The sequence below is a fragment of the Eptesicus fuscus genome, chromosome 10, assembly GCF_027574615.1.
Source record: "Eptesicus fuscus isolate TK198812 chromosome 10, DD_ASM_mEF_20220401, whole genome shotgun sequence".
In the NCBI taxonomy this organism is placed as follows: domain Eukaryota; kingdom Metazoa; phylum Chordata; class Mammalia; order Chiroptera; family Vespertilionidae; genus Eptesicus; species Eptesicus fuscus.
The window spans coordinates 88,206,102-88,226,614 of record NC_072482.1 but is presented as its reverse complement, the minus strand read 5'-3'; the positions used below and the strand labels follow the sequence as shown (position 1 = coordinate 88,226,614).

Genomic DNA, 20,513 nt, shown 5'->3' with positions numbered 1-20,513 from the left:
AACACCAAATAGCATCCAGTATCTGAATACTTGTGTACTGTGCCAAATGCCCTAGTCTCACTTTTGCTCTGCTATAGTAACAGTTCATTACATTTCAGCTATGTTTAAAAACATTTAAGTAAAAAAATATCAAGATTAGGTAGGCCTAATTAAATTATACTTAAATTAATGCCTTAAAAATTCCACACACATATTTTGACATTTCCTAGTTTGGAGAGCATATACTTTATTAATGTCAATGATGTAAAATGATAGTAAGTCATAGTTTTCAAAAATCACTTATCTGAAATTCAGAGTATTTGATTATACAGAATTATGCACAAATTTAATAAAACAGGCTACTAATGAAAAATAAACTTCCCTATTATATCTTCCTCATCATGTCAAAAATTATAAAGAATACAAATTTTTGCACCTGATTTTTTTTTTTTTTGGCCAAGATTGATATTTTGGGAGTATATAATGAATCCTAAGGACATCTACTTTTTAAAGAGCTAAATACATTATACTTTTGCATCCTCCCCAACCCTGAGCATATAAATAAAAATCAACAAATATGTTCCTAATGAATCCATCCAAAAATGTCTAAGTTTGAAGCACTTCTAGAGAGGAAGGTTGCTAAAAATAATGTTTTCTGAAATCTTGCTTTCAATATGTAACAGTTTTCACACTTAATGGATACACTAACCTTTGGGTTTTGGTGGCACAGGACCTACAAATCCAATATTGTCATAAAAGTTATGAATAGCGCTGGGATTAAAATGTGGTCCTGAAATATATAAAAAGTAAATATTTCAATGTTTATAGCTCCAAATATTTTATTTTTTAAAAACCAAATATTTTATTTCTAAAAAATAATCACAGAAATGCTTTTCATTTATTTTGTACCTCTAATCTCAAATTATATGTAAGGATTTCAAAACAGCTGAGATAGGCATAGTACAGTACTCATAAGAGAGGTTATAAGTGGTAAATTGGGGAAGAAGTCAAATTAATGCTAGTAATACAGTGATATAATTAGAACCAGACCCCTGTTCTATGGGACAAAATAAAATACCTAAAAATTTAACAATTTAAAATATAATTTTAAGTGACCAAACATGGCCTTAAGCAACTAAACAGCTTGGCCTCCAATACGTATAAAAACCTTGCACTGATGTAATATAATGGTTCAGATTTTAAACAAAAGGAACAAGTTCAGAATTATAGTTTCTAGACCAGCCCTTTCTTTTTCTCTCCAAAGTTAAATTATGGCATTTGCTATGAATGTTTCAAGATAAACAGCTTACTAACATTTTAAAAGAAAATAGAATGAATCATCTTTCAGTTTTAATGGATTCTGGCACACACTCAAAAGTGTGATTAAGGACTTCTTTTTTTGTTGGCTTCCTTCCCTTTCCTATTTTTTCCATTTTATATATTTCTATTATTTCCCAACCTCAGAATTAGGTTTAAGTTATAAAATTTCATTCTAATTGTCTATGAAACTGAATTAAATTGTAAACATTTTTTTAACTACAGTAAGTATTGATTACTTGTCAATAATAGTTCAAGCATAATAAACTATCATTGTTCTAAAAATGTACAAGCCATATTTTTATTCTCTTCCCTATTTGTCAATTAAGATAGTGTCATTAGGTGGGGATGCTTTTTAAATTGTTTTGAAAAGCATAATTCTTGAAAGGTAAAAGGACAAATGGGAAATACAAAAAAGGTGTATGAGCACATACATTTTAATGTTAATAAATGTGATTGTAATACATTTCACTAATACGTAATAGCTAATAACACATTTCACTTAATACATAATAGCTAATACTTTTGCCAATGCAGCCAGAGATACTAATCCTTGTCTTCTCTTAACACATGACTGAAGCATATTTCAAGGATATAAATGTATCAAATTATTCCTCAACCAAATATAATATTTGGGGGGTGGGGGTGGGGAAAGAGAACATAAAAACCCAATAGTTCTTTAGCACTATCTGGATCTAAAGTTAAATCTGAAACAATAAGATTATGATTGATAAATCTGTTTTCAGCCACAGGAAAAGAGTTGGTATATTTATACATTGAATTTCTGCTGAATATTCACTGAACTTTACCTCGGGCTTGAAAAAGATCAATTTCTTTGGTTAAGCAGTCAATGTCAATCTGGAGTTGTCTATTACAACTTCTCAACTGCTGCATTTCTTCCAGCTGAAAGATAATTCCATGTGAGAAGGATCTACATTGAATTCTCGTGTCATTAGTTAGAAAAAGTTGAGTTTGGCAGGGGAAGGTAAGAACAGAAGAACAAGTATGAATTAAGAGCTTTTAAAACTAGATAAAGCTTTTATACTTATGACAGATTGCCTATTCACACGTTCAAGTACAGAGGTCACAACAGTTATAGAAAGACTTACTGAAGGTATTTGGGATATGGAATTCGATCTTTTCAGGCGCCTTCGAGTTAGATTATTTTCCATTTCATTGACCTCAGATTTTAGTTTATCCAGCTTTTTCTTTTGAATCTCAAGTTCTCTTTGAAGTCGTTCCATTCTGGCCTTCTGGTGTACCAATAGAGCTGCAATACATATTAGTAAACATGAGGACTCACCCACTTTAGTCAATTAACCTTTCAGCAGCCTTGGGAAAACAAAACAAATGAATATTTCTGTGACAAGGGTTTGCCAAGAATGCCAAAGATACATTAAAACAAAATATTGTGAGTTTAAACATTTCAAAATATTGTGAGTTTATAAATTTCAAAACTTAACTTGAAAATTACCTTAAACATTTAAGTGGACAAATGTCACTCTTAAATACATTTTTTAAGGGTTTGGATAAACCCACTTTATGGCCAAAGACAACATTTTTAGGCTATTACTTCTCTAAAGGCTCTAGTCTAGTCAATTAACCTACTTACTACTACTTAATCTACATCTGACCTTCTGAAAGCCCTTTTACTCCAAAAAGTCTGATATGTCTGAACTATGCAGAAGGTATTCTAATAGAAATATTTTAGAAGGGGTGGATTAGGTTTAATTTATTTTGATGAATCAACAAATAAAACAGATTGATTTTAATCCACATAAATGTTAACATTAAGTTGTTGAAATTGCAGAGTAAAAATTATTATATTGAGAGAAATTAAATACATATCTTCTTATATTCCAATCACATTTTATAAAAATATTTTCCTAAGATATTTTTAAAAAGCACACAAGTAATCTTGTAGCATGAATGATGAACTGCTTGGGAAACCTATTAAGCCACAAAAATTGATATATGTTCTTGTGAGCCATTCCTGGACAGTATGAGGCTCATTTTTTTAGGATACTGGACTGAAAGTGAAGATACCTGAATCCACTTCTATTAAAAGGCAGCCTGGGATGATTCTACCATGAGAAAACAGGCAGATTTGGAAAAGTACAATAAATAACCTTTAAAAATGAAAAACAGTAATTAAAATAAAAAGACAAGCAGATTAAACAGATTAGATTAATGCTGAACAGTCATCTTCAACTAAACTCAAACTTCATGAATCTAAAAAATAAGGAAAAGGCTATGGCATATTAATATACATTCAGGTCATTTAATCTAGTAGTGTATTATAGAACCAGATTTAGGGTGTGGATTGGGGAAGGCTGTTAGGCTCAAGTACTTCAAAATGAACTTTAAACAGTTGACAATTTTTCCCAACAAAAATATGACACTAATACAATCCACAGATGTTTCCCTCTGTAATTTTCCTTTCTTATTTACTGGAAGAAACAAATATGAGGGCATTATGTTTCAGTTTTAAAAACCATGGTTAATTCTGATAAGCACTAAAATCCTCGTATCTTCCCTGCCATTTTAATATATATTGTGTAACACAGGGAGGTGTTTTTAAAGGTACACATATTCCTGGTTGAAAACCTGTCTACCCCAGCTTGTTTTGTCAAGCTTGTATTATTTATTTGATTTTATTTAAACTGCAGTTTTATCCCTCTATTACCAAAATATAGGAATTCTGCATTAGGGTTTATTTATTGTCCTAAAACAGTGGTTCTCAACCTTTTTAATGCCGCGACCCTTTAATACAGTTCCTCATGTTGTGGTGACCCCCAACCATAAAATTATTTTCGTTGCTACTTCATAACTGTAATTTTGCTACTGTTAATGAACCGTAATGTAAGTATCTGTGTTTTCCGATAGTCTTAGGCGACCCTGCTAGCGGTACCATCATGGTGTAATGACCATTTGCATATTACCTCTTTATTATATAGGATTAGCCCCAGGCTGGTGATTTTCTTGGGGTGCCTGGGAGAAGCAAATGCAAACTGCTCCAGCAACCCACTTCCACCACCAGGGAGCTACTACAATGGGATCCATAGAGGAAAAATACTCAATGAAGAGAAGGTCTCAATAGAAAAATTATGACCAAATATGAATATGATATATCTATGCTTAAATGGAAGCCCTAAAATAATACTATAAATCCACTTAGAATTTAAGAGGTATTTCTTTCTTATAAAAATAAAATCTTAGAATCATTGTTACTTAGAAATGACAAACCTAGTTTGTAGACTACTCAGGATCTCTTAAGTATGTCTATTAATTACAAACAAGCTATAAATGCTCTGAAAACAGTAGGAAAGAGTTCTGATCTCTATTTCTTAGCAATTCTTTCTTCTATGTGCCTGGATTTTTATGTGTCTAGTTCCCTTTTCATTTGTGGTCTGGGATTGTTACAAAGAAATCTGAGAAGAAGGAATTACAAAGAAAAGAGTGTCAAGGTAAATTTCTAAAAATTGCTATAAAAATTCGGCTAAAATGAAACTCTTTTTTTCTAGTTGTAGTTTTTGCAATTTTAAACTGCATCATATAAAACATTACAGTACATATTCATTAAGAAACAATATTAGACTCATAATGAAGAAAAATATTTATGGTTCATTTTAGACATTTTCACTCTGATCGCTTTCACTAAGTGAAAAAGGATTGGGTATTGATTGGGAAGAAAGAACCATGACAATTATATTTCCAGGGTCTAAAAAAAGGGGAAAGCTTGGAAAGAGACTCAGGAAAGCTTACAAAAATGAGGGCTACAGTTATGGGAAGAGGCTAGAAAATTCTACCTCTTCTACGGGAAATGATTGAATAGGGATTTAAGGAATCCCTTAGACTGTCTTTTTACGTTTTTCTTTCTTTTGGCATAATGAAATAACTGTTATCAAACAAAATTATACCAACCACACATACACATGAATAAGCTCATGCACATCCAGTAACACGTATTTATATAGGAGGGGTGATTTGTTACAGACTCCAGTGGGTAAGCTGAAGGAAAAAAATATCTCCATTTCTATTATTTACATACTAGAGTCCTGGTGCATGAATTCGTGCACGGGTGGTGCCTCTCGACCTGGCTGGCGATCATGGAGCCGATTGGGGCCGTCTCGCCCAGTCCCGATTGGGGCTGATGGGGGTCAGCCAGCTGGGGGGGAGAGACTGCGGGAGGTTGGCTGACCGTGGGGAGGTTAGCTGTGGGAGCACACTCCTGCACTGAGCGTCTGCCCCCTGGTGGTCAGGGCGCGTCGTGGTTATCGGCTGGTCATCTGGGTGTAACAGTCGCCAAGGCTTTTATATAGATAGATAGACAGACTAATATGGACTTAAAAAGCCAAGCTATGAAGAATAAATTATATTAGGATTTTTGTTTAAGGATAATTTGAGCATTGTATTTATATATATCCTATTGCCTCTCAAAACCCCATGAAAATGAGATGAATAAAACTGGTACAATCCAATGGTACAACAGAAAGTAGGCAATGGACAAAAGATCTCAGCCAGTTTCTGGAAGACTGAATGAGAGCAGATGAAATGGCCTAGACTTATGAAGGAGGGTGAAGAAAGCTACAGTCTGATAGATAAGGAGAGCTCTTAACACAAAGAGGCAGAACGTGCCCTGCAGAAATCTAGAGGCTCCAGACTTTGGAGAATACAGGTAACAACAGGAGACAGAGGTGAGGAATGAGCCAGAAATCAGGAGCTTAATTGGATGTCTGTTTATAGAACAATCAACCTCTCCCCATCCCATTGAAGGGCAAGTACCTGTAAGCTTATTTGTAAGGCGCCCAAACACATTTCTCAAGCTGGTCCACAAACATAGAGAATGCTAGGTGGTGATGATGGAGTATTCTCTTGTAGCAGCTGGCTCTTGACTTATTCAACACAAAGCAGTATGCCAAGTAACTAATCTCACTTTTTACAGAGGATTTTCAATTAGCCTTCATAGTCCTTTATTCTTAAAAAATATGAACCAATAGACAAGGACCACAACTCATCTGAGGAACATTTGATAAGAAAAAGATCTAGATAAACAATGGGAAAGACTAAATCCAGGTTAAGTGGAGATAATTGAGGAGAGAGCCGATAACTTAAATTCTAATAAATATCATTAACAAATGAGACAATAATGTATCCAGAAAACACAAATCTGTTATGAAAAAGGAGTTCGAGAACTAGGTATTAGAAATTTAAAAACATCACTGCTGAAATGAAAATTTCATATATAGAGTGGAACAAAAATTAATAGAATGGAAAGACAAGGTGGTGGAATATATGAGGATATGTCAATGCAAAATAAATAAAAAGTTGGTCCAGAATGTTAAATAGCTAAATAAGTGAAGTTCTACTAGTATAAAGAGACAACAGAGAAACTGGAAATCAGAATGGCTGAAGGGAGCTTTTAAACTGAGGGGGTCCACTGAAGGTGGAACAAGGGATTAAAAAAAAAAAAAGACTTCACCCAGACACATCATTGTGTCTATGTACAGAAGTAATGTATATAATGTGCATATAGAACATATATAAATGTATGTATACAAATATGTATACTGTGATAAAATGAAATATCCAATTATATACAAATATTTAAACCATAATGTCTGGGTAAAGACTATACTGCAGTTTCATTTGTGGTATTTGCACTGAATTACTATTTCAAGAGTTTACAGATCATCACACTGTATTTATAAATCATCATCACACAAAAATGGCAGCAGAGTAGGAGGATGCTGCACGGACATGCTCCCAGGAACAAGTTGGAATTACAAGTGAAATTCGGAAAGGCTTCCTGAATAATCAATGGAAAACTCACAGGAGAGAACCCTGACACCCAAGGACGGAAGGTGGATACTGCATAGAGACTCGTGGGAGGGGCGGAGGCTCGAAAGGACTGGCCGGCCACCCACAGATGGCAACTGAAGTCCTGGAGAGATATCTCAGCTGTGGGGGTTGCCACTGAGAACTCTGGGATCTAATGCCGAAGCTGGGCTCTCCAGCAGAGAACACCAAACTGAGGAAGGTACCCACATAACATCTAGCTGTGAAAAGCAGTGGGGTGCTGTCTGCCAGGGAGTGGCAGCTGAAAGTTCAGGCAATGCACAAAAACTCCCTGTGGAGCCACCCACCTGTGCTCTGGCAAAGAGAGGGTGAAGTGGACTGGAGCTGAGAGCAGAACCCAGGACTGGGAACTCAGGGGATAGAGCTCAGAAGGCAGACACCCCAAGTTTCCTGGGCTGCATTCCCTCGCAGAGGAGGACATCTTTCCCACAGACAAAACACCTTGCCCTGTGGCTACTTAGAGATTCAAAGTAACAATGAGCCTCCAGGCAGAAGCAACTGCCCCACCCTGTTGAAAAAACTCTCCCACACTGAGGATGATTGCCTGGGGGCAATTCAAGTCAGACTCCCATTAGTCTGTAGACAGAGGCGGTCTCTGGAGGCTTTGCCTGATCCAATTAGAAAAAGCCTTTACACTGCCCTGCACTAGAGATTGAGAGGTATACACTGAGTGGCCAGATTATTATGATCTCTGAACACATAATAATCTGGCCACTCAGTGTATATCCTATATAATAAAAGGCTAATATGCAAATTGTCCCCTCGACCAAGAGTTTCACCAGCAGGCAGGCTGGCCAACCGCCCATGTCCCCTCCCCCTGGCCAGGCTGACAGGACCCCACCCATGCACGAATTCATGCACCAGGCCTCTAACACACACACACACACACACACACACACTGAGTGGCCAGATTATTATGTGTTCAGAGATCATAATAATCTGGCCACTCACTGTAGAGGATCTACCTAAAACATAGTCACAAACCCAAACAGACCACTAAAATGAGGAAACAACTCCCAAATGAAAGAACTAGTGAATTCTCCAGAAGAAGAGAGAAATGAAGCAGAGATAAGAAATTTATCTGAAACAGAGTTCAGAATAAATCATTACACCAAGAGAGAAGTTCATTTCTCATTTGGAAAAATTCAGAACTTTAGATTTTTCATTATCAAGTATATTTCTCAATTAAACTTCAAGTTCCTTGAGGGCAAAAACTGAATTAGGTTTTGTATTAAACCTTGAAAATTATAGTCACTTGATGGGTATCTATTATATGTAAAATAATGAAACAATTTGACTTTTAATGGATAATAGAGTAAAATTCTAATATTAAGTCCAAGAAATAGAAATACTGACAGAAAAGTTGAGATTTATATTAAAGTCTCCTATATTGAGTCTTAATACTTTTCACTTAGTAAGACAATATGTTTTGGAGATATGGCAAGACTTTTAGGTTGCTGACACTGCAGAAAAGTGGCTTTTTATATGCTTGTTCTAACAAGGAAATAAGTGATCTATTTAACACCTCTATCATACATTGACTTCTTTGGTTTTCTAAACTTACCTATCTATTTTGTCCTCTGAAGTAGACAAAAAAGGAGAAATAACAGGTATAAAAATATTTAGTACCTTTTAAATCATCTTTCAGTCAAAATTAAAATGTAAGAAAGATAATTTAAGCATGCAACTCCCTCTTGTGGTTGTTAAAATAACCACTAATTAAAAAACTAGGGCTCTCAAAGAACTCCAATAAGTTTGCTAGATGTTTTATATAGCAATTTTAGAAAACTTAGCCTTTACTAAACTTTTGTCAGTTTCTGATGAACAATGAAGACAATTTTTTACTTAACTTTATTTGTAAGTAGAGAAACACACCTGAAGCTCTAGATGGTGTAAGCTTTACTAATTTTAGGCATTCTATAGTTTAAATAATGTCTAATTTCTCCAGAAGATAAAAAAAGAAAATGAAATGTGCATATTAACAAAATACCTTTGCCATTGGAAAATGTACCAGCTATTTATGGATACAAAGATCTTAGGCCTTTTTTATTTTTATTGATTTCAGAGAGGAAAGGGAGAAGGGAGAGATAGAAAAAACATCAATGATGAGAGAGAATCATTGATCAGTCGCCTCCTGCATGCCCCTTACTGGGGATCGAACCCACAACCTGGGCATGTATGTGCCCTTGACAAGAATCAAACCACAGGCTAATGCTCTATCCACTGAGCAAAATCGGCTAGGGCTTAGGCCTTTTTTTTTTTTTTTTTTTTTTAAATTTGCCATTGGAAATGTAATAGGTACCTTACTTCTTTTAAATTTTTGCCTGTCACTGTAAGTTTTATATGCTTTAGGTACATATCTAAGTCACTGTACCTAAGAAGGTACAATGTCAGCTTCTAAAATAAATCAAGATTTTTCTAGAGTGTAACTGTTGACAGCAGGAATATGTTTTATACACCACTGTCTAATTACAGTCACTTACTTGGTGATTGAGTTGCAAAGAATGTAGAGATGGCAATTATTCTAAAATAAAGCATCATGATGTTTCATCTATTTTGCCATTTTTAAGGTCAGTTTAAAGTCAGATCTTGCAACAGTTCTGTAAGTAGGCCCATAATTTGGGCAACAAATATAGTAAGAAGACTATGAGAAATGATGTTTAATCTCTGTAATTATTTTTAAGAAATTTCAATTATTTGTACATCATTATTAATAATAGGTAAACATAAGGCCTCTGATTGATAATACTTTGTTGGCATTCATTTGTATATCATTAAGATGCTGAAAGCAATCTTATAGCGTTAAGGTAGAGACATTGTCCAAAACTTTTGTTTTAGAGAAAAAGAAAAATGGGTCTAGACCAGTGATGGGCAACCTTTTGAGCTTGGTGTGTCAAACTTCGCCAAAAAACTGAGCATAACTCGGGTAGTGTGTCACTTTGAGGAAAAAACATTATTTCGCAAATGTTTCATCCTCAGGAGCAGCAAATGTTTCATCCTCAGGAGCAGCAAATGTTTCATCCTCAGGAGCAGCAAATGTTTCATCCTCGGCATCAGAAATGGCTACGCGTGTCAGTGGTGACACATGTGTCATAAGTTCGCCATCACTGGTCTAGACACATCAAAGCTCAGAGCCTCAAAGATGAACTGGATGAACCACTATAGGAACTGGGAATGTTTATAGTTTAGAAAGGTTTATACTTTAAAAGAGAATATAGTAGCTATTTCAAGTTTTTGAAAAGATTCCATATGAAAGAGAATAAGGCCAGTTCAAGGTTTTAAAGGAGAAGTATTATAATTAAAGAAAATATATACATAAGATTTTTTTTTTCAAAATCTTGGAATGGAGAAGAGCTTTATAAATAAGACATAAAACTAAATCCAGAAACCAGAAGGAAAAAAAGGTTGATAAGCATAAATATATAAAAAATTTATAAAACAAAAAAATTTATTGACCAAGTTAAAATAACATTAGGAACAACAGACTAGGCATTCTACAAAAAAAAAAAAGGCAAGTTCACAAAATAAGAACTACAAATGGCTTAAAAAAATTAATACTTGAAAAGATGCTCAATCTTACTCATATTTACATATATTTTTTGTAATCTTCACTGGAGAACATGCTTTTTTATTGAGATTTTAGAGAGAGGAAGAGGGAGAGAGAGAGAGAGAGAAACATCGATGTAAGAAGTGAAACATCAATTAGACACCTCCTGCACACACACCAACCAGGATCAAACCTGAAACCTGGGTATATGCCCACTGGGAATCAAACTCTCGACCCTTTGGTGCATGGGATGATACTCAACCAACTGACCCACACCAACCAGGACTTACTCATATTTAAAGATGTAAATGAAAAATACCAAAACAGGACATTTTTACCTACAGAATGATAAAAATGTATTTTTTTTCAATCACTTACATAGCGTGGGTGGGAGAGGGATGGAAGAAAAGTACCTTCTTAAAAATGTTGCCAAATGTTCCCCATTTATAAATATGGGAAAAATAAATATTCCACCAGTTTATACTCTAGTAGAAGAATATCTTTTGAGAGTCTCAAAATTAAAATTGGCAACATGTTCTGTGGTAGTCGTTCCCTTCACCAAGTATTTTTGGGTCTCTGCCTTCTAAGGTATAGTAATTCCCCCTAATCTGCAGTTTCACTTTCAACAATGGCCTGAAAATATTAAATCGCAAATTCAAGAAGTGAACAATTCATAAGTTTTAAATGGCACACTGTTCTTCTGAGTAGCATGATGAAATCTTGCGCCATCCATGCCATGACCTCCCCACTCCCAACCTTGTTAATCACTTCTTGGTTATCAGATAAACTGTAGTATCTCAGTGCTTGTGTTCAAATAACCCTCATTTTACTTACTAATCCCCATAGCACAGGAGTGGTGATGCTGGCCATCCTGACACATTCATATGTTCCAAATAGAAGCCATAATTGAAAAGGTGAGTACAATCATATAATTTTCATTACAGTATATTGCTATCATAACTCATCTATAATAATAAAAGCATAATATACTAATTAGACTGGACAGCCGAATGACCTTCCGGACACCCTCTGGATGACCTTCTGGACGAAGCCAGAGCGGCGAGGGCCAAGCCCCTTGCACGAATTTTGTGCATCGGGCCTCTAGTTTTATTATAATTGTCGTTAATCACTTATTCTGCCTAACTTATAAGTTTAACTTTATTACAGATATGTATGTGTAAGTAAAACACATATATATGTGTGTATATATATATACACATACATATACATATACATACATATATACATACACATATACACACACACACACACACACACACACACACACACACACACACACACACACACATATATGGTTTGGTAATATCTGCAGTTTCAGGCATTCACTGGGGATCTTAGAACACATTCTCCACGGATAAGAGGGCACTACTGTATATAGAATTGAGCCTCTCCATTCTGTCTGAATTAAGTGTGGTTATGTGACGTGTCTTAGCTAAAGAGTAACATGTGTTTGGGCAGAAGCTTAAGGAGTCAGTGTAGATTTGCTGTATTTCCTTTGTCTTGGAAACCTAGAGACTGATTTTCCCTCATACTGGGTCCCTGAGTGAGGATGATATAGAACAGATCCCGCCAGCTAATCTATAATGGCAAGTGAGCTAGAAATAAACCTTTGTTGTTTTGAAGACACAGTTTGTCACTGCAGCATAACCAAACCTAAATGATACATCTATCAAAATAAAAAAAATACATATATCCTGTGACACAGCAGTTCCACTATGAGTAATATCTTCTGCCAACATACTTGGACAAGGACACAAATATGTATATACGGAATTTTTACTGCAGCAGTTTGTAAAAGCAAGATTTTAAGGTCTATCAAGAAAGGACTAGTTAGAGATTGTGTACAAAATACTATGTGGCCATTTTTAAAGAAAGCAGATCTACACTTGTTGACCTGGAATAGTCAAAGAAAAAAAAAAGAAGAAAAAGAGCAAAAATACTATGTTCCATTTTTTAAAAGAGATGTTAATGTATAGATGCTTGATACATAATTTCAATTTCCAGCAGAATAGAAAATGAACTATTTGTGAATAGCTATTAGTTGTCTGTGGTGAGGGTTAACTTTTCATTATACAACCTTCTGTTCCTACATATACTTAATTAAAATTTTTTTAAAAAAAGAAGTATATGTAGGGAAATAATATTTGAGTGTAATAAAATTAAAATTGATTAATTCTAAAATTTATATGGAATAGTCAGAGATCCCAAACAGCCAAAATAATTTTGAAAAGGAACAAAGCATGACTTACCCATCCCAATTTCAAAACTTTAAAAGTAAGTAATAATTATCAAGACAGTGTAGTACTGGCATGGACATAGGAATAGACATATAGATAAAAAATGAAATGAAAAAAAAAAAAGCAGTAAAATATCATTAAAAATGTTTATATAAGTAATTTTAAAAAAACATTGTAGTTTACCAGTTAGATCAATACCACAGGTGGATTTCTGTACACCTATTAGAGAATAAGAAACCAGTTTTGGCAACAACGTCCGCTTTATAAGAGTCTCTGGCTATTATAACAAAACACAGGAAGCAGGCCTTTTCACCTCCTCCAATTGGTTTGAATGAGTTGCCAATATTACAAAAAGCATATTCTATGAATGGGAGAAAACACCAGAAAGTCTCAGAATACAGTGAATGATAAAGTATTTACTGGTACTTTCCAGAAATTAAGTAGAGTCAGGTGGTATGAGTGAAAGAGAAAAGTGTAGATAGGTATCTGGCCAGTATCCTTATTACTGGTAAGCAATTTGCATTTCAATATTTGTTCTTAATAGGTAAAATAAGACTCTTCTTCATATCTATAGATTTAAAGCTGAAATTTCTCTCTAAATTTTTTTTTTTTCTCCTATTCGGCACTCATTTTTGTCTCTGATTCCTGTAGTACTTTAAGGACTCAAATGTAATTTTATCCCTTTGGGCTGGTGGTGGTAATGGTGGCAGACTTGGTGATGAGATGAGCAGGTTCCTGGTAAAAGTTTACTTAATTTACCTCTTTTTCTTCTGCTCATTCTATAGCAGAGGGCATATCAAACAATGTATTTCTTATAAACATAAATTAATATATATTTAATTTAGCACTATGCCAATACCAACTAATCTATTTCAGAAAAGGATACTGAAGTGAGATAGATTTAAAACTAACATTCTTATTAACAGTTCCAAATAAGAGGAAAGGTTGTTGCATTAACTTACTATTTTTTTTAAATATATTTTATTGATTTTTTTACAGAGAGGAAGAGAGAGGGATAGAGAGTTAGAAACATCGATGAGAGAGAAACATCAATCAGCTGCCTCCTGCACACCTCCTACTGGGGATGTGCCCGCAACCAAGGTACATGCCCTTGACCGGAATCGAACCTGGGATCTTTCAGTCCGCAGGCCGATGCTCTATCCACTGAGCCAAACCGGTCAGGGTGCCTTAACTTAATTTTTAAAGTGAGGCTGAAAGAGACAAATATTAAGAATAGGATTCAATTTTTTCTTTAAATTATTCTAAGACTCATAGCAATATAGACTTTGATATAAAATAAGATGAAGAACATGTATTAGAGAAATGAAGAGAATTCTGATCAAAGAAGACAGATTTACTATATTAGTCCACTAACTCTTATTAAAATGGTTTTATGAATTTTTATTTGCAGTAATTTTAAAGGGAAAGTAAGCATCACCATAGGTAAAACAGTAACTGAAAATGTGTTATAAACATTAAGAAAACAAATAAGAGTTGCTTATTCTAAACATTTCACAACTCTATCATTCAAACTTCAAGTTACATACAATAACAAAATTGAAATTTAAAATTTATATGAATACTCGCAAAGGCTCTTAAAAGATGAAGTAAAAATGGTGATGCTCATTTCTGCAGTGAAATCAAATGTACAGCACTAAGCCTGGAATGGAAAATGATCCCCTTTCAGTATTATTATTATTATTATTACCTTGTGTGTAGGCAGCATCATCAGATCCCATACTCAACTTCCGTGCTTCACTTATTCTATCCACATGTGCTAAAGTAGGGTCCGTGAGGTGTTGAACAGTCTCTGTTTCTACATAATGATCTGGATGATTTAGAAGATTTGTAAGTTCAAAGGTAGGGGATACAACCCCTGGTGAAACTGCAGGGGGTTTATTGGGAGAAACTGTAATTTTGAAAGTATATTTTGTATTAGGCTGAGTGACCACCACTCGAGGAGAAGTTGCAGAGTTATTGCCTATTGCTCGACTTTTGGGAGGGTGGTGATGAATAAAGGCAGGACCCATGCTCACTTGCCCAGACATATTCCTGGAGGCGGCAGATGCTCCAGAGTTTGTGGATATGAAGAGGGTAGGCTGATTCCGGATGACCTGATCATCTCCTGTGGTGGCATTAGCTGAAATATAGACCTTAGGTTGACTACGGGACATCACCTCATCAGTATTTGGGGGACTGGCTGCTATGTAAACAGTGGGCTGATTTCTATTTAAGGTCTGACTGTTGACAGAAGAGGAACTGCTGGAAGTTCGAGGTCCAGAAGAACGCAATTTTGAAGAGCTGTTTCTTTGTGGAGGTTCAAGTTTGATTTCAATCTGGTTTTTTCGAGGTCCTGTTGAAATATTCTGAATGTTATATTGGCTATGGGCAGAAGACTGTGAGCTACCAGATGAATGAATTGTTGGTGGTTGTGGGGTGGTAGGTGAACTGATGGGCATGTAGACATGAGAGGTCTGGTGGCCTTGCTGATTTGGCTGCTGGGCTGAGGTATGTGACAAAGGATTAGATGCAGGGTAAGTAGTCCAGGGACCAGGTTGTGAAGGTTGATAGACTTGTTGGGAGTTCATGGGATTAAACTGAGATACCCAGCCAGAATGCTGTGTCTGTCGAGTTGTACCACTAGGAGTTGTAATGTAAGGCCTAATATAGATAGAATTTCCCTGTGGACTGTTAAGTACAGGTGGAGGTACACCATGTATGTGCAAAGATGTAGGAGTATTACGACCAGTCTGGATATTTGGGGCTAAAGTTACCATGATGGGATTAAATCTGGTAGTTGGTTGAGAAAAGTTGGATGTTCCTTTGCTGCCTAAGTGAAATCCAAGATGTGGTGCTGAATTTGAAGCACCAGATGTACTGGATATTCCAAAAACGTTAAAGCCTTGAGGAACATGAGCTGGTGCTGTCTGTGGCTCCTGCTGAAATAGTTCATTATTGGACTGACCACCTTGAAGTTGTCCATCACTAATGCTGTGCGTTAGAGTCCTACTTCCATTCATTCTATTTCCTTCTCTTCCATGGTGGTAAACATTCTGTGACTGCAAGTCCAAGTTGAGAGAAGTCATGTGATTGCGTAGACCAGAAATTCCAGAATCATCTGAAAAATTCAAGTCTCCTTCACCGTAAAGATACCGTGTACTCTCCTGAGAGAGAACTGCACAGCAGGCATCCAGGTTATTATTATTCTAGAAAATAAAATAAAAACAGCTTGATGTTAAGAACCATAAGCTAATGTTTATGCATCACTACTAAAATATTACATAATCGACAAATGTTAATAAAATTGTAAGATATATTTGAAATTAATTTGAGAAGAAATATTGATGCAAATAGTTGAATTAAAAATCCTTATTACCAATATAATGGAAAAGTTCTCTAATTAGCAATAGCTAAGTGAACCAAGCCATTATTTTATTTTAGAAGCTATTTTATAGTAAAACTAGAGGCCCGGTGCATGAAATTCGTGCAAGGGGGCGGTGGGGGGGGGCGGTGTCCCTCAGCCCAGCCTGCACCCTCTCCAATCTGGGATCCCTCTCACAATCCAGGACTGCTGGCTCCCAATTGCTTGCCTGCCTGCCTTCCTGATTGCCCCTAACCGCTTCTGCCTGCCAGCCTGATCACCCCCTAACCACTCCCCTGCCAGCCTGATTGATGCCTAACTGCTCCCCTGCCAGCCTGTTTGCCCCCAACTACCCTCCCATGTAGGCCCGGTCCCTCTCAACTGCCCTCCCTTGCAGGTCTGGTGCCTCCCAACTGTCCTCCCCTGCTTGCTTGATTGCCCACAACTGCCCTCCCCTGCTGACCTGATCGCCCACAACTGCCCTCCCTTGCAGGCCTGGTCCCTCCCAATTGCCCTCCCCTGCTGGCCATCTTGTGTCTACATGGGGGCAGGATCTTTGACCACATGGGGGCAGCCATCTTGTGTGTTGGATGATGGTCAATTTGCATATTACTCTTTTATTAGATAGGATAGAGGCCTGGTGCACAGGTGGGGGCCAGCTGGTTTGCCCTGAAGGTGTCCCGGATCAGGGTGGGGGTTCCCTTGGGGTGTGGGATGGCCTGAGTGAGGGGCCTGTGGTGGTTTGCAGGCCAGCCACGCCCCCTGGCCACCCAAGCGGAGGCCCTGGTATCTGGAATTTATTTACCTTCTACAATTGAAACTTTGTAGCCTGGAGCGGAGCCAAGCCTCCTGCTCACTCCGTGGCCGGCAGCCATTTCTGTTGGAATTTATGTATCTTCTATAATTGAAACTTTGTAGCCTGGAGTGGAGGCCTGGGCTGGCCAGGGTGTGCGGAAAGCTTTGCTTCTTCCATTGCCAGGGGCAACCCTAGCCTCCCGCTCTTTCCAGCTCTGTGGCTGCCACCAATTCTGTTTGGATTTATTTACCTTCTATAATTGAAACTTTGTAGCCTTGAGTGGAGGTTTAGGCTGGCAAAGGCAGGTGGAAAGCTTGGTTTCCTCCATTGCCTGGGAAACCCAAGCCTTCCTCCTGCTCTATGTGGCTGTAGCCATCTTGGTTGGGTTTATTTGCATACTTGCTCTGATTGGCTGGTGGGCGTGGCAGAGTGATGGTTAATTTGCATATTACTCTTTTATTAGGTAGGATGAACTCATGCAAATAAAGTAAAATTACAACCTAATTAAAAATACAATTTAAGTGCTCAACATTCAACTTAAGCATATACTACTGTATGATTAAATATTTTACACCTTTAAGTGCTATACAAATCCTTTTAAAATGGCCATTCAAAAAATTTGTAGTATTTAAAGAAATAAAAAAACAACCCCCCAAACACATATATAAATGAAATGTCAGCTCCAGATAGCCTCCAGAGTAACTGAGTTCATTATCTGTCTTTAGGTAGCACCATAGGAAAATCCACTCCAGAGAAGTAAGAAACAAAACAAAAAACCAACCAGAAACAGATTTTTTTCTAAAGAATCCTCAGAAGAGACTAATCACTACTCATAAATTATCCATAAACATATTTATTAAACACCCACAATACGCACAGAACCCTGTCTGAGATTGTAGAAGACTCAATGACATACAAAACCCAATTTTTCCCTAGAAGAGTTTGCAGCTAGATTAGAGAGACAAACCAAGCATGGGCTTTTGAAAAGGTAACATTAAAATGTTGAGTATCTGCCAAATAATAAGTGGTACTGAAGTTCAATGGAGAGTAAATATTGTAGGTTACTGTAGAATATGTAGGCATGGTTAGTTTTTGCACAGAAGAGGCAGGATAAATAAATAATTTCTCTGTACTGGTTTGAAGAGTAATGAATTGATACCCTAGCAACCTCCAAAGGTGACTAAGATTTTTTTGTATCATTATAAACTCCTGTATCTTTAACATTCTGATGTGTGTAACGGATTGTGGTCATTATATCCTATTTCTAGGCTAGCAGGAATAACTTCAAGTTGCTTCCTATGTACACTAACATGAACCCAGTAGTTTTCAAAGCTCCCATGCTTTCCGACATGACAAGATGTTCAGATCACCTTGTATACTCCATATCTTAGACCTGGAATCAACTATTTCTCAAATAAGCCCTTAACTACTTCTATAGTGTAGAGGATTCCTTTTAAGTGTATCAAAACATGTGGGATGAGTTTTTTAAAGGTTGAGCATCATTACTTTTTTGTATACTAGTACATACAAATCTGCAATCTCTTCAAAGCTAAGAAAGTGAACCAAGCCATCTGAATCACAATTCCAGTTCCTCTTTCATTCTTCCCCAAGCTTCTTGTACAGACATGGAGATTATAGATAGTAATCAAAGTATACATTATGATCACCCTTCTCAAACTCTTATTCATTCACTCCTTAAACCAGTATCTACTGAGCACCCATTAGGCAAGTAGAAAGGAATACAATCACTACTCTTAAAGAACTCACAGTCCAGTGGAGAAGATTAATATGTACACAAATATAATATAGAATTGTAGGTGTTTTAACAGAAATATGGATAAAGACTACAGGTGAAGGTCATCTACGAAGGCATCAACTAAGGATATGCTATTCAAATACTAAGTTTTACAAAAAAAGAATGAACAATACTTAATGCATTACTTCTAAAAGAAATAGCAATTTTAAACTTACAGATTCAATCATATTAAGAGAATTAGTGAAAAATTCAGTTAAAAAAATCAAAGTACCAACTATGCTATATTTTCATACTGTTCTAAGATTTATCACTAAACATCGATCAATTGTAAAGATATGAACTATACCTACTGATAATATAGCTATCTTAGAGACTCCAGAGCACAAGGAAGTGATGTGAGTAGTTCCAGAAACAGGGATCTGAGCAGTAAATAAAGCCCAGAAGAGAACAGCGAATAGAGCCTTCTGTTCTCCTAAGAAGCATAATGTTTAAGAAGAAAAGTACCAGTGGGTATGATCCTGTAACTACTCATTTCTTATATTTTGTATACTACGTGTGTTTTTTTTTCCATCTAGAAAAGTTCTAAACCAGTACATTATAAGGAGGATCTCTTCAGAGAAAGGACAGATACCAACACAATTGAGAAAGGGAGAGCAGCTCCCAAAGAAAGGCTGTCACTAAGTAAGATTTATACTACATTTAGATGTAGCTTAATTTACCTTTACAATTTAAAATTATTTCTCCAAATTTGGGAAGACTTACACCCTAATTGTATCCCCGAGTTGCTCTCCCTGTTTCTTTCTTGTTACATCAGCTAAACAGCACATTACTGGATGCCCAGAATGATTAATAACTGAATATAAAAGAGTATATGGTGTGCCTCATGGGTAACTGGCAAGAAACAAAACAGAGTTCAGAGTTCATGTTGTAGGAAGGTTTGATTTGTAAAATCAGATTAACACAGGGAAGGTGATATCTGACTTGTTTCCTCTTGCCCACTTTTGGTAACAGTCTTTTTATTAATTGTGTTTTTCACTCTACCAGCATTTCTTCATGCAAACATGGGCAAATATATAAACATGTATATATTTATTCTCCCTGCTCTCATCTATATATACAGATCTGTTTTGTTTTCTTAGCTTAATACACCCTCCTGAAGATCATACTGTAAGAGTAATACAGTTCTTTATTTTTTGAAAATATTTTAAATAGAATGTCAACTGTAATTGAATATTAAAAACATAAAAACAGCAAATATTTTAAATAATTCTACAACAGGTTCTATGCTTTAGTCCCAGTTAAGGTACTTCAAAATCTCTATAGCTGTGCTATTGGGAAAGTGTTCTAAACAGTTCTTTCAATATTAACTCTCAAAATTTTATTGAAGAACCTATAGTATTTTTCTTTGACTCATGGAACATTCTCAGCATAGTCTTATTTTATCACAAAGTTCTATTTGAAAAGTTAGGAAGAGGTACCTGGGTTCTAGGGGAGACACCTTCTCCCACTATCTCTGCTCCTCCTCACACTTTCTTTAATCTCTGACTCTATTCTTATTACACCTCCTCCTAGTTGCTTTACCTGTATTATATTTAATACTCTGTGAAGTTTTTTTTATTCCCATTGTACAGTTGAGAAAA

General features: G+C 36.1%; 1 protein-coding gene and 1 long non-coding RNA gene across 6 annotated transcripts in view; one reads left to right on the top strand and one right to left on the bottom strand.

Moving 5' to 3' along the window:
- Positions 1–20,513, bottom strand: part of TAB2 (TGF-beta activated kinase 1 (MAP3K7) binding protein 2) — a 65,817-nt gene that overhangs the window by 4,738 nt on the left and 40,566 nt on the right. For 3 of the 4 annotated variants that reach the window (XM_028136251.2, XM_028136250.2, XM_008159425.3), the window contains 4 exons: positions 14,669–16,166; positions 2,406–2,566; positions 2,106–2,199; positions 689–769 (listed from right to left, as the gene is read on the bottom strand). In XM_028136251.2, the coding sequence (XP_027992052.1) occupies positions 689–769; positions 2,106–2,199; positions 2,406–2,566; positions 14,669–16,166 (1,834 nt within the window). Of the gene's footprint in view, positions 1–688; positions 770–2,105; positions 2,200–2,405; positions 2,567–14,373; positions 16,167–20,513 lie in introns of those variants that run through there. The other variant, XM_054721752.1, reaches the window with a different exon arrangement.
- The window catches only part of LOC129150437 (uncharacterized), a 78,387-nt gene that overhangs the window by 23,388 nt on the left and 34,486 nt on the right, over positions 1–20,513 (top strand). Inside the window, exon 4 of one of the 2 annotated variants that reach the window (XR_008557185.1) lies at positions 11,549–11,616. The exons of the other annotated variant lie outside the window; for it this stretch is intronic. This is a non-coding gene — a long non-coding RNA (uncharacterized LOC129150437). The remainder of the gene's footprint in view (positions 1–11,548; positions 11,617–20,513) is intronic. 2 annotated transcript variants of the gene reach the window in all.